The sequence below is a fragment of the Chiloscyllium plagiosum genome, unplaced genomic scaffold (assembly GCF_037043375.1).
Source record: "Chiloscyllium plagiosum isolate Xiang-an unplaced genomic scaffold, Cpla_swu_hap1 HiC_scaffold_27, whole genome shotgun sequence".
Lineage (NCBI taxonomy): Eukaryota > Metazoa > Chordata > Chondrichthyes > Orectolobiformes > Hemiscylliidae > Chiloscyllium > Chiloscyllium plagiosum.
Window position 1 is genome coordinate 5,756,638 of NW_028270165.1, and position 12,605 is coordinate 5,769,242.

The following is a 12,605-nucleotide window of genomic DNA, read 5'->3' on the forward strand; positions in this document are numbered from 1 at the left end:
CCTGTAACTCCAACCTAACAACATCCTTAAGTCGTTTCTGAATCCTTTCAAGTTTCACAACATTCTTCCCACTGAGTGATCAATAGGCTGTGAACAATCTATTTTGTTGGGGTGTAAGGGAGGGTATTTCTTAAGGACAATTAACTTTCACACTGTTTTTCTTTCTAATCCGAAGTCCCTCAAATTTTCCCCACTTATCCTCTAGTTTAGGACCACCAACCCTGGGGAAAAGATATTCAAAAGTTGAGCAGCCAAACAAATGTAAAAGGGCTAAGAAGTCGAGCCACAGATGGGGCAAAGAAAGTGGCTCCAGCCTTTTTTCTCCTATTGACAATTGGACACTTCAAATCTGTCAAAAATACCACCTCCCAGGGTCTCCAGCGTCTCTGTGGCAGCAAGCACTGCGCATGCTCCTCGGAGTCAGCAAGAAAACTGCGCCAGCAGCTCGGTGTCCGCGCACGCGGCTCGCGCCCTTCTTTTGATGGACCAATAGGAGGCACTGGAGGACCGGAAAGAGACTGGTCCTCCTGCCAATCAGAGCGCCCCTATTGTCTGAATGCGGAAGTTGGAACATGAGCTTCGGAAGTTGCTGTTGTTGCTCCTCTCTCTCTCTGAATAAAGATTGAACTTCACCCCATACTGCAACCTCCTTCCTCTGTCCAACATCTGTGAGTACGGCACTCTCTTTTCTAAATTCTGAGATTCAGTTGTTGACTTGCAGCAACTGAAAGGAAATGGGGTGAATCGGGGGTTGGGGGAACAGGCTCTGCACACGTTGGTCCAGGTCTGTGTCCTCATTGGCAAATGCATTACCACAATGTGATGATTTTGCTTTTGCTGTGGAAGAAAATGCAGAAAAAAGGTCCATTGTTTAAATGGTGATATAGTGGGATGTGGACAAAGTGAGGACTGCACATGCTGGAGATTAGAGTCGAAAGGTGTGGTGCTGGAAAAGCACAGCAGGTCAGGCAGCATCCGAGGACCAGGATTGTTGGTGATTTGGACACGAGACCGTCGTCAGGAATGATGTGTGGATGTACAAAGGGGCCTCAACATCCTTCCACACCAGTCACTGCCAGTTGTCAGACTGGCAATCAGCAAGGCAAGTGGTATATTAGCAAGAGTTCAGAAGTTGGGATTGCTTTCTGTGATCAGGCAGCCATTGAATATATTCAAGCCTGCGTTCATCTGATTTCTGAACAACAAAAAAGTCGATGGTGATGGGGAAGGCAAAAATAATGGTTTTAAGACCAGTACAGAACAGTTACAGAGTCATACAGCACAGAAACAGACACTTCAGCCCAACTAGTCCATGCTGAATATATTCACAAACTAAACTAGACCCATGTAGTTTGGCCCATATCCCTCTGAACCTTTCCTACTCATGTACTTACCCAAATGTCTTTTAAATGTACCTATATCCACCACTTCCTTAGGATATTGATTCTACACACAAACCACTCTCTTTCAAAAAAAGGTGTTCCTCATGTCTTTTTAAAATCTTTCTCCTCTCTCCTTAAAAGTTTGCTCCCTAATCTTGAAACCCCCATCTGAAGGAAACAGCACCAGCCACTCACCTCATTGACATCCCTCTTGGTTTTATAAACTTCTCAACTTCCTGTGCTCCTGTGAAACAAGTCCCAGCCTATCCACTTCGATGTCGGTATATTCATATCCAGTTATGATCTGTTCGGTGCTGCTGCATGCTCAAAAGACCAAATGGCTACTCCTGCTCCCAATTCTCTCACACTGTGTCCAAGACAGCAAGAGACCATAAAACATAGGAGCAGAAATTAGATCATTCAGCACATCAGGTCTACTCATACCACACAACCGTGGTTGATAAGTTTCTCAACCTCATTCTCCCACTTCCTCCCCGTAACCCTTGATCCCCTTGATACTCAAGAACCTATCTATCTCAGTTTTAAATACCCTCAGTGACCTAGCCTCCACAGCCTCATGTTGCAATAAATTCCACAGATTCACCACTCTCTGGCTGAAAAGTTTCTCCTTATCTCCCTTCTAAAAGGTCTTCCCTTTTCTAGTCTCTTTCAGGTTCTGGTCTCGCCCACCAATGGAAACATCTTCCCAATGCCCACTTTGTTTAGGCCTTTCAATGTTCTGTATGTTTCAATTATATCTCCCCTGAGTGTGAGTGTGGGCCTGTGTTATGGACTAAGCCAGACCACTCAAAACATTCTTAAGCAGGCAGCCCCAGACCATAACATTGCAATTTGATTTGGTAAGTGCACAGTGAAAATTACCTGGAGTAGGTTAGCTCGGTTGACTATGAGATTTTAAAACAGACAAAAATTTATTCACAAAATAACACAATGAAACATAAAGATCAGAATAAAGAACCCCTACAGAACTCAACCTTGCCAACTAGACTCAGTTATGCTGTTCTGAATATACACAACAGTCCCAATAAGCCAACTCCCTTTGAAAACCAGTATAAATGGAACGCATGCTTATAGGTTGAAGTTGAGGGGTGGAAAAGAGAGAGAGTTTCCACATAGCTCCCTGTTGAACTGCCAACCAGTTCAATACTGAACTAAAACTGCTCAGCTCACTCCCCTTTCTTTATACAGGTCACTTCTAAAACATGACCAATTTGGCCTGAAGTCACACCTGTTTACATATCAACAAAAGGCCTTTCAAAATCCGTTTCATCCACGTTCAAACTAGACTGATCAGAACCCGGCCGGTTTATTACCTCTCTGAAAAAAGTCATGGACAGAGTCTCCTTGAGCCAGGGAAAAGCTTTTAGTCAAAAACGGAACTACCTTTGTGCCACCTGTTAATCAGCATGAACCAGACCCTTCAGGATGAGGTACGGCAGGGATTAGGTTCAGCAAAGTGAGATTGGAGGGAGAGTGTGTGAGATGGAGATTTTCAGCTTGCAGGGAATAAGAGAGGCAAAAGAGTTTGCTGTAAATTAGAATTGATCAGATGGGCCAATGGACCGAGGAGTGGCAGATGGAGTTTAATTTAGAGAAATATGAGGTGTTGCATTTTGGTCAAGCAATCCAGGCAGGACTGGCACAGTTAAGGGGAGTGTCACAGAACAGAGAGATCTTGGAGTGCAGGTTCATGGTTCCTTAAAAGTGAGTCTTAGGAGGTCATGGAGTGGCTGTACAGGACATTGGTTAGGCCACTTTTAGAATACTGTGTTCAGTTCTGGTCTCCCTGCTACAGGAAAGATGTTGTGAAACCTTGAAAGGGTTCAAAAAGGTTTTTCAAGGCTGTTGCCAGAGTTGGAGTGTCTAAGACACAGAAAGAGGTTAAATAGGCCGGTGAAAATTTTCCGTGGAGCACTGGAGGTTGAGGGGTGACCTTATAGATGTTTATAAGGGGCAGGATAGGGTGAGTACCCAGGATAGGGGAGTCCAAAACTAGACAGCATATGTTTGCGGTGAGAGGGAATGATTTAAAAGGGACCAGAGGAGCAACGTTTTCACAGAGGGTGATGGAGTCTGATACAATTACTACAAAATTTCAAAGGCATCTGGATGGGAATATGAAGTGGAAGGGTTTAGGGGGATATGGGCCAAATGCTGGCAAATGATTTAGATTAATTTAGGATTTCTTGTTGGCACAGATGAGTTGGGTTGAAGGGTCTGTTTCTGTGCTGTATGACTCTAATCATCTTCAGTGAAAGCAGACGTGTGGTTGTGAAGACTGGACTTTCAGAGCAGCTTTCAAAGATGTTTTGCCTTGTCTGGGAACAGAAGAAGTTGCAATTAAATCTTTTATTTGTGAGACAGCAACTGAATGAGTGAATACATCTTGGAAAGTGAGAATTCATTGAACTGTGGGGATGAAGCCCTACTCTATCCAGTCATTTCTGCTGGTAGATGAGACTCTGACTCAATAGGGGGAATAGATTTAGGACAGAGATGAGGAGGAACTGCTTTTCCTGGAGAGTAGTGAATCTATGGAATTTTCTGCCAAGGAATCAGGAGAGGCAGCTTCATTAAGTATATTCAAGACACAGTTGGATGGGTTTTTGCAATGGTAGGGGAATTAAGGGGAGTTGGGACAATGGAGGTAGGAGTAGCTGAGACGATGGATAGGTCAGTCATGAGCTTAATGAATGGCAGAGCAGGCTCGATGAGCCAATGGCCTACTCCTGCTTCTATTACTATGGAACTATAACCCTGCATTTCCCATGGCTAACCCACCGAACCTGCACATCCCTGGACACTTTGAGCAATTTAGCATGGCCAATCCAAATCAAGGCCAGTGAGCAATGTCGTGATCTGGAGAATTAACATCAGAGAATGATAGAAAGGGACAAGGAGAGTAAATATACCAGCAATCAAAACTGGATTCTAAAGATCACAAAAATGGAAACTAAAAATGGTGTGTCTGAATGTGTGCTGCATTGTAACAAAAGCGAATGAATTGACTGCACACATTGAAGAGAATAATTATGATCTGTGACTCCTAATGGAGACATGGCTTCAGGATAACAAGGATTGGATCCTGAAAATTGAGGGGGGTAGTCAAATGGAAAGTAAGAGAATGGGAGAGGTGCTAATGAAAGCACTGATCACAGGGTAATCTGGTGTCAGCTCGGATTTCAGGTCCTGGTTTCTATGTCCTCTGTTGATTTTCCTGTTCCAACAGAGTAAAATGTGAGTCTGCTCTCAGCTCTGCTGGATTTCTGCTGAAGCTTTCACCCCACCCCCACCCCTTTACACCTTCTGGAACAATAAAACATTGTGAATTGAGACCCAGCCCACAATCTCCCAGTCTCTCAAACCAATCAGACACAAGAGTGTAGTCATAGCATGGAATCAAACAAGAAAAATGAAACAAAGTTAAATATATTGGTGCTCGTGCTTAATTAGATTAGATTCCTATAGTATGGAAACAGGCCCTTCCACCCAAAAAGTCCACACTGACCCTCCGAAGAGTAACCCACCCAGACCCATTCCCCTACATTTACCCCTATCTAATGCACCTAACATTATGGGCGATTTAGCATGACGAATTCACCTGACCTGCGCAACTTTGGACTGTGGGAGGAAACAGGAGCACTCGGTGGAAACCCACTCAGACCCGGGGAGAATGTGCAAACTCCACACAGAATCAAACCCAGGTCCCTATTGCTGTGAGGTAGCAGTACTAACCACTGAGCCACCATGCTACCCCCAAATGTTTGTTCATTAGGAAGTAAACCAGAAATAGAGCTTTCTCAGGATTCTTGAGGAATACTCTCTCCCTTACATCTAACTATTATCACCCAGCTATGATTTACAACAATATTTACACCAACGTAAATAAAGCATTTGTTATCAAATAGACATAGAGATATACGGCACAGAAAGAGACTTTTTCTCTCCCTCATGCATGCATGCACACACGTAACTGACAGGAAGTTCTAGGATTTACAGATTATTGATACCTGCAACCCATTCTAAACGATGAAAGACTTAATCCAGGTCTATTCGAGATATCATTTCAGTGGCAGGACACTGTAATGTTTTTCCATGAATTCTGTGCCTTATGATCTTATTCTCCACAACCACCTGATGAAGGAGCAGTGCTGTTAACACCAGTCCTTCCAAATCAACCTGTTGGGTGTTTGATTTTTAACTTTGTCCAGGTTAGGTTGGATTGGCCAAGCTAAATTACCTGTAGTGCTCAGGGATGTGCACGTTAGGTGCATTAGTCAGGGCAATAGGGGGATGGGTGTAGGTGGGTTACCCTTCTGAGGGTCGGTATGGACTCCTTGGGCCGAGTGGCCTGCTTCCACACTCTGGGAATTCTCTGAAAGGAAGGGATTACCCAATTGCAAACTGCAGGGCAGCGCAGGCGCAGTGGGCGGAGCTGTTGTCGGTCTTTCCACGCCCCCTCGCTTCATCTATGATGTCATAACGCGGAAGTGGCCCTGTCCGTTTCAGAGTGAAACTCCCTCCCTCTGGGCAACCCTCCATCCTGGGAGGGAGTGGGGGTAAAATCTGTTCACTTGAAGCAACTGGAGTGATTCCAGGGAGGGGGCAGACTCTGCAAACTCAGGAATGTGTCTTAATTACCCGGGTGAGGAGGGATGGGATGGGGCTGTTTTCCCTTCCGCGCCAGAGACTTAGGGGTGACCTTATAGACTTCTAGAAAAGCATGAGGGGCATGAATAGGGTAAATATACAAGGGTTTTTCCTTGGGATGGGGGAGTCCAGAAACAGAAGGTAATAGGTTTAAGGTGGGGGGAAGATTTAAAAGGGACCTAAGGGGCAACTTTTTCATGCAGAATGTGATGTGTGTAAGGAATGAGCAGCCAGAGGAAATGGTGGATGCTGGCATCTGGATGGGTGTTTGAATAGGAAGGGTTCAGAGGGATATGGGCCAAGTACTGACAAATGGGACTAGATTGATTTTGGGTATCAGGTTGGCACGGAAGAGATTGACCGAAGGGTCTGTTTCTGTGCTGAGTATCTCTATGACTCTGGCTTACTCCTAACATATGTACAGTTTCTCTCTGGTGTCGGTGTTAATGCTTTGATGTCTCCTTTCCCCCCACTTCCTAGGGGCGTTAATGTGAGAACCGAGAGAGAGAGAGTAAGATGGTGCTTTCAATTTTGTGGAATAACTAAAGAAAAGAAAGTAGAAATGCTTGTTCTGAATTTCTACCCTGGACTGACACTGATCACTTTTGTAATCTCTTTTTACAGAGTATTTGGCGATCTGAGGACAGAAGTTTCAAAATTTACAGATGAAGGGCTTATGCCTGAAACGTCGACGCTCCTGCTCCTCAGATGCTGTCTGACCAGCTGTGCTTTTCCAGCACTGACTGTCCAGTAACTACAGTCCTCACTTTGTTTTCAATGTCTGACTGCAACAATGTTTGACTGTGATTCTGTGAGAAGGAGCAAAGCTTTTTGGTTCCTGTTTGAGTACATTTTCAGCATCAGTGGGTCTGGGTGAGTGACCCTACTGTTGGCAGCGCACTGAGCGTGGAGCCAGAAATACTTGTCCGGCCTGGAAAGAGGAATTCACGGTGAGGAGGGGCACTACACGAATTTGTGTACAGCTGAAGCTTCGGCCATGGAGAAACCTGAGGAATCCCACCCCGTGGAGGAATCGTGGAAGTGTGGCGACTGCGGGAAAGGCTTCCGTGCTCCATCTGCCCTGGAGATTCATCGGCGCAGTCACACCGGAGAGAGGCCATTCACCTGCCCCAGGTGTGGGAGGGCCTTCAGCAATTCCTCCGCCCTACTGAGGCACCGATGGGTCCACACCGGGGAGAGGCCCTTCAGCTGCCCCGAGTGTGGGAAGGACTTCAGCTATTCTTCTGACCTGAAGACCCACAGGCGGGTCCACACGGGGGAGAGGCCATTCTCCTGCACTGTGTGTGGGAAGGCCTTCAGCACCTCCTCCACCCTACTGACCCACTGGCGGGTCCACACTGGGGAGAGGCCATTCCCTTGTTCCGAGTGCAGGAAGAGATTCACTCAGGAGGGCAAGTTGCGGACGCACCAGCAGGTCCACACGGGGGAGAAGCCTTTCAGCTGCCCCGAGTGTGGGAAGGCCTTCAACGATTCCTCTGCCCTTCAGACCCACAAGTGGGTCCACACGCAGGAGAGGCCTTTCCCCTGCACAGAGTGTGGCAAGCTCTTCAGCAATTCCTCCTCCCTGCTGAAGCACCAGCGGGTCCACACAGGGGAGAGGCCCTTCAGCTGCCCCGAGTGTGGGAAAAGCTTTACCCAGGCGTCGGTCCTGCTGATCCACCAGCGGATCCACATAGGTGAGAAGCCTTTCTGCTGCCCTGAGTGTGGGAAGGGATTCACTCAGAAGGCCAACTTGCGCACGCACCAGCGGGTCCACACCGGGGAGAAGCCCTTCATCTGTCCCAAGTGTGGGAATGCCTTCAGCGATTCCTCCACCCTACTGAAACACCAGCGGGTTCACACGGGGAAGAGGCCATTCCCCTGCCCCAAGTGTGGGAAGGCCTTCAGCAATTCCTCTGACCTGCTGAAGCACCAGCGGGTCCACACGGGGGAGAGGCCATTCACCTGCCCCGAATGTGGGAAGGCCTTTAGCGATTCCTCCGCTCTGGTGAAGCATCGGCGGGTCCACACGGGGGAGAGGCCCTTCAGCTGTCCCGAATGTGGGAAGGGCTTTACCCGGGCAGCCACCCTGCGGAGGCACCAAGGAGTTCACGTGCCATCGCAGGGGGATTGAAGGAGCGACTGTCGAGTGCCATTATGGACTGGGCTACCAACCCAGTTCTGGAACTCCCAGGTTTGAATCCCACCGCAGCAGATGGCGGATTTGGAATTCGGTCAGAAATCTGGAGGTCAGAATCTAACAATGAAACCATCGGGCGGGATGGGGGGGTAGCCCCATTCTGATTCAGTCACGTCCTTTTTAGGGAAGGAAACTGCTGTTGTGGCAAAGAATTCACTCAGTCGTCCCAGCTGCATCCTTTACCCGGTCTGGCCTACACGTGACTGCAGACCGACAGCAGTGTGGTTGACTCCATCTGCTTCCCCCCACTTCTTTCCCTCCCGGCAGATGGGCGGGGAGAGACTTACTTGGATACAGGGTCTGGGTTGAAATTGCTGAGTGAAGCAATACTTCCTCCGGGTTAAGGCTGTGCCAAGGATCCAATTACAAAGGGACAAGTCAGTGGTGACCAGTAGTAAAGAAAGTGGGGTGGTGGTGGTGGGGTGGGGTGCTTTGACCTTGAGCTGTTTAAAAAGCAGCTACTTTTTCAACACCTTTTTGCTGAGGTGATCTGGAGCTGTCACAAAGTTGGGTCACAATAAAGGTAACCTGAACTTACTGCTGGGCTCAGACTCTGAAAGCTTTGAGCTCCAACAGGTTTTTGTTTTAAAGCTGCTCATTTCTCTCAGCCTCCTGCACTAAGTTTCCAATGTCGTGTGTCAGATGGAGCAGTAAATGAGTATCGTTAGAAATTGTAAATTTTTCAGGAGTGTAGAGTGCGTCGTTTCATCGGCATTGTAAAGCTTACTGGCAGCACCAAGGTGTGGGCTGTGTTCGCGAGATATGATGTGGAGATGCCAGCATTGGACTGGGGTGGATAAAGTTAAAAATCACACAACACCAGGTTATAGTCCAACTGGTTTCTTTGGAAGCACTAACTTTCGGAGCGCTGCTCCTTCATCAGGTAGCTGTGGAGCAGGATCATAAGACACATATTTTATTGCAAAAATCACAGTGTCATGCAACTAATAGGATATATTGAACAAACCTAGAGTGCTGTTAAAAGCCATTCATCTTTTAGAATGGGTTGCAGGTTTTAGTTCGTTAATACGTAAATCCCAGAACTACTTTTAAGTCATAGTCTTGAGATGACTTATGGTTTTTTTTTAAAAAGTGATATCTTAGCTCAGACAATGCATTACAGGTGTGAGCTTCGAGTCTATCAGTATCCCAATCTTGAATCAGACTGGTTCTATTTCCAAAGTAGGAATTTATAAGATTCTGTGCTTGTTGAGCAAAATTGAATGTATCTGCAAATATAATTCTGCCAAATTCACCCCATAGCGTTGTGCATATGTGTGCATGAGAGTGTGATTGTGTGCATGTCAGTTTGTGCATGCGAGTGTGCGTAAGACTGTGTGAACATTTGGTAGAGTGTGAGTGTGATGGAGTATAAGCCTGAGAGAGTGTTCGAGGGGGTGGGGTGTGTGTACATGTATGTGACTGAGAGAGGGAGCGTGTGTATGAGAGAGGTATGAATAAAAGCGAGCAGTTGCGTTTTGCTAAAACAAGGAAGGGCAGGACTTGTACAGTTAATGGTAGGGCCCTGGGTCATGTTGTAAAACAGAGACACTGGGGGAGTTAGGGTACATAGTTCTTTGAAAGTTGCATCATTGCTAGACAGGGAGGTTAAGAAGGCATGCAGCAGCATTGCCTCCACTGTTCACACCATTGAGTTGGGACATCTTGTTGAGGTACAGAATGTTGGTGAGGCCACTTTCCGGGTACTGAGTACAGCTCTGGGTGACCCTGTAAGAGGAAGAATACTATTAGAGAGGGTTTGGTAAAGATTTACCAGGACTGGAGGGTTTCAGTTGCAAGGAGAGGCTGGGACTTTTTTCATGAGAACACAGGAGGTTGAGGGGTGCGCTCACTGAGATTTATAAAATCATGGAGTGGAGGTAAGGTGAATAGAAAGGGTCTTCTTAGTGTAGGGGAGCTCAAAGGTGGGAGGAATTTTTTTAAGGTGAAAAGAGAGGTGTAAAAGGAACTGGGGAGCAACGTTTTGACAGAGGGTGGTTTACATGAGGAATGAACTTGCTGAGGAAGTGGGAGATGCAGGGACAGTTACAGCGTTTAAATTACATTTCGATGGGTACATGAAAAGAAAGGTTTAGAGGATTATGGGCCAAATACAGGCAAGTGGGACGAGTTCACTTTGAGAATCCATGGATGATTTGGACCAAAGGGTCTGTTTCTGTGCTGTATATCTCTCTGAATCAGAAGTGAAACCAGTAGAATTCTGAAAGGGGTTTGAAAGGATAGATGCAGATAAAATGTGCCTTTGTTGGGGAGGGTCACAGAATCCTGACAATGTGAAAGCAGACCATTCGGCCCATCTATTCCACATTGGCCCTCCATACTGCATCCCATCCATACACACCCCCTTACTCCATATTTTCCATGGCTAATCCACCCGAACCTGCACATCTCTGGGCACTGTGGGTAATTTAGCACTGCCAATCCACCCTAATCTATAATTTACCTTCTCAAGAATGTAATCTAAGTACAGAGCTTTTCTAAGAAAAATGTCAGTCTGACTGGACATTGGGACACAAACAGAATTCACACCTCTGTTCAAAAAGCTCTGCATTTCAATGGCATTCTTGAGAAGGTAATTAAAACCAAATTCTGGGATTAACATACCAAAGAGCAGAAACCCATTCTAAAAGATGAAAGATTTAATCTAAAATTGTTTAATGTATCACATTTCCATAATACTTGACTCCTTTGACTATAAATTCCGTGACCATGATCTCATTCTCCACAACCACCTGATGAAGGAGCAGTGCTCCAAAAGGTAGTGCTTCCAAACAAATCTGTTGGATTATAACCTGGTGTTGTGCGATTTTTAACTTTGTCCATGGAAACTCATGAGTTGTGGGACTGGTAACAGTTGTCATTTTGTGATCTGTTCCAAGTGAAATTTATCCTCTGCGCAGGCACAGGTGAACAGTCTGTTCTTTGACTTTGGGGATGACCAGACTGGCAGTTATTAAATGCTTATGTTAACCAGCAGAAGCAAACTGTAGATCAGCAATCGTTACTCTTTAGCCCTGGTCATCCTGTTGGGTCAACAGAGAGAGAGAGAGAGAGGGAGAGGATGTCACATCTAAAGTGCATATAGAAAAGTTGTTTTGCTTGTTCAGTCAGTTGAGTTGGTTCTGCACTCAGATGAGAGTAGATACTGCTTTTAATGGATCATAATTAAACACTATGATGGAACACCTTAATTTCAAGGAACGCTGAAAGGGCAAATTGAACTGTAACCTTGAAGAGAGATGTTTTTCCATTTCTAACCTTGGACACCCCAACTGAGACATTTTTACTGATAGCTCCATAATCATTTTACTGCTGGATTTTTTTCAGGGCAAGTAATTTCTGGGAGATCGAGGGTAGGTCCGATCAAGGACAGTAGTGGGAGACTGTGTATTGAGTCGGAAGAGATAGGAGAGGTCTTGAACAAGTACTTCTCTTCAGTATTTACGAACGAGAGGGACCGTATTGTAGAAGAGGAGAGTGTGAAATGGACTGGTAAGCTAGAAGAGATACCTGTTAGGAAGGAAGATGTGTTGGACATTTTGAACAACTTGAGGATAGACAAGTCCCCCGGGCCTGACGGGATATATCCTAGGATTATGTGGGAAGCAAGAGAGGAAATTGCAGTACCGTTGGCAATGATCTTCTCGTCTTCACTGGCAACGGGGGTGGTACCAGGGGACTGGAGAGTAGCGAATGTTGTGCCCCTGTTCAAAAAAGGGAATAGGGATAACCCCGGGAATTACAGGTCTGTTAGTCTTACTTCTGTGGTAGGCAAAGTAATGGAAAGGGTACTGAGGGATAGGATTTATGAGTATCTGGAAAGACACTGCTTGATTAGGGACAGCCAGCACGGATTTGTGAAGGGTAGGTCTTGCCTTACAAGTCTTATTGAATTCTTCGAGGAGGTGACCAAGCATGTGGATGAGGGAAGAGCAGTGGATGTAGTGTACATGGATTTTAGTAAGGCATTTGATAAGGTTCCCCATGGTAGGCTTATGCGGAAAGTCAGGAGGCATGGGATAGAGGGAAATTTGGCCAATTGGATAGAAAACTGGCTAACCGGTCGAAGGCAGAGAGTGGTGGTAGATGGTAAATATTCAGCCTGGAGCCCAGTTACAAGTGGAGTTCCGCAGGGATCAGTTCTGGGTCCTCTGCTGTTTGTAATTTTTATTAATGACTTAGATGAGGGAGTCGAAGGGTGGGTCAGTAAATTTGCAGATAATACGAAGATAGGTGGAGTTGTGGACAGTGAGGAGGGCTGTTGTCGGCTGCAGAGGGACTTAGATATGATGCAGAGCTGGGCTGAGGAGTGGCAGATGGAGTTCAACCCT

The 12,605-nt window shown here is 46.2% G+C and overlaps 1 protein-coding gene across 1 annotated transcript; it reads left to right on the forward strand.

The window, feature by feature from the left end:
- The first annotated feature begins 576 nt into the window (after positions 1–576).
- Positions 577–12,252, forward strand: LOC148142941 (uncharacterized). Its single transcript, XM_087973889.1, has 2 exons — positions 577–668; positions 6,678–12,252. The coding sequence occupies exon 2, from the start codon at positions 7,051–7,053 to the stop codon at positions 8,185–8,187; it is 1,137 nt and encodes a 378-aa protein (XP_087830015.1). The 5' UTR covers positions 577–668; positions 6,678–7,050; the 3' UTR covers positions 8,188–12,252.
- Positions 12,253–12,605: the final 353 nt, after the last annotated feature.

Excerpts from the sequence above, each read along its gene's own strand:
- LOC148142941 (XM_087973889.1), top strand. The coding sequence starts at position 7,051 with ATGGAGAAACCTGAGGAATCCCACCCCGTGGAGGAATCGTGGAAGTGT.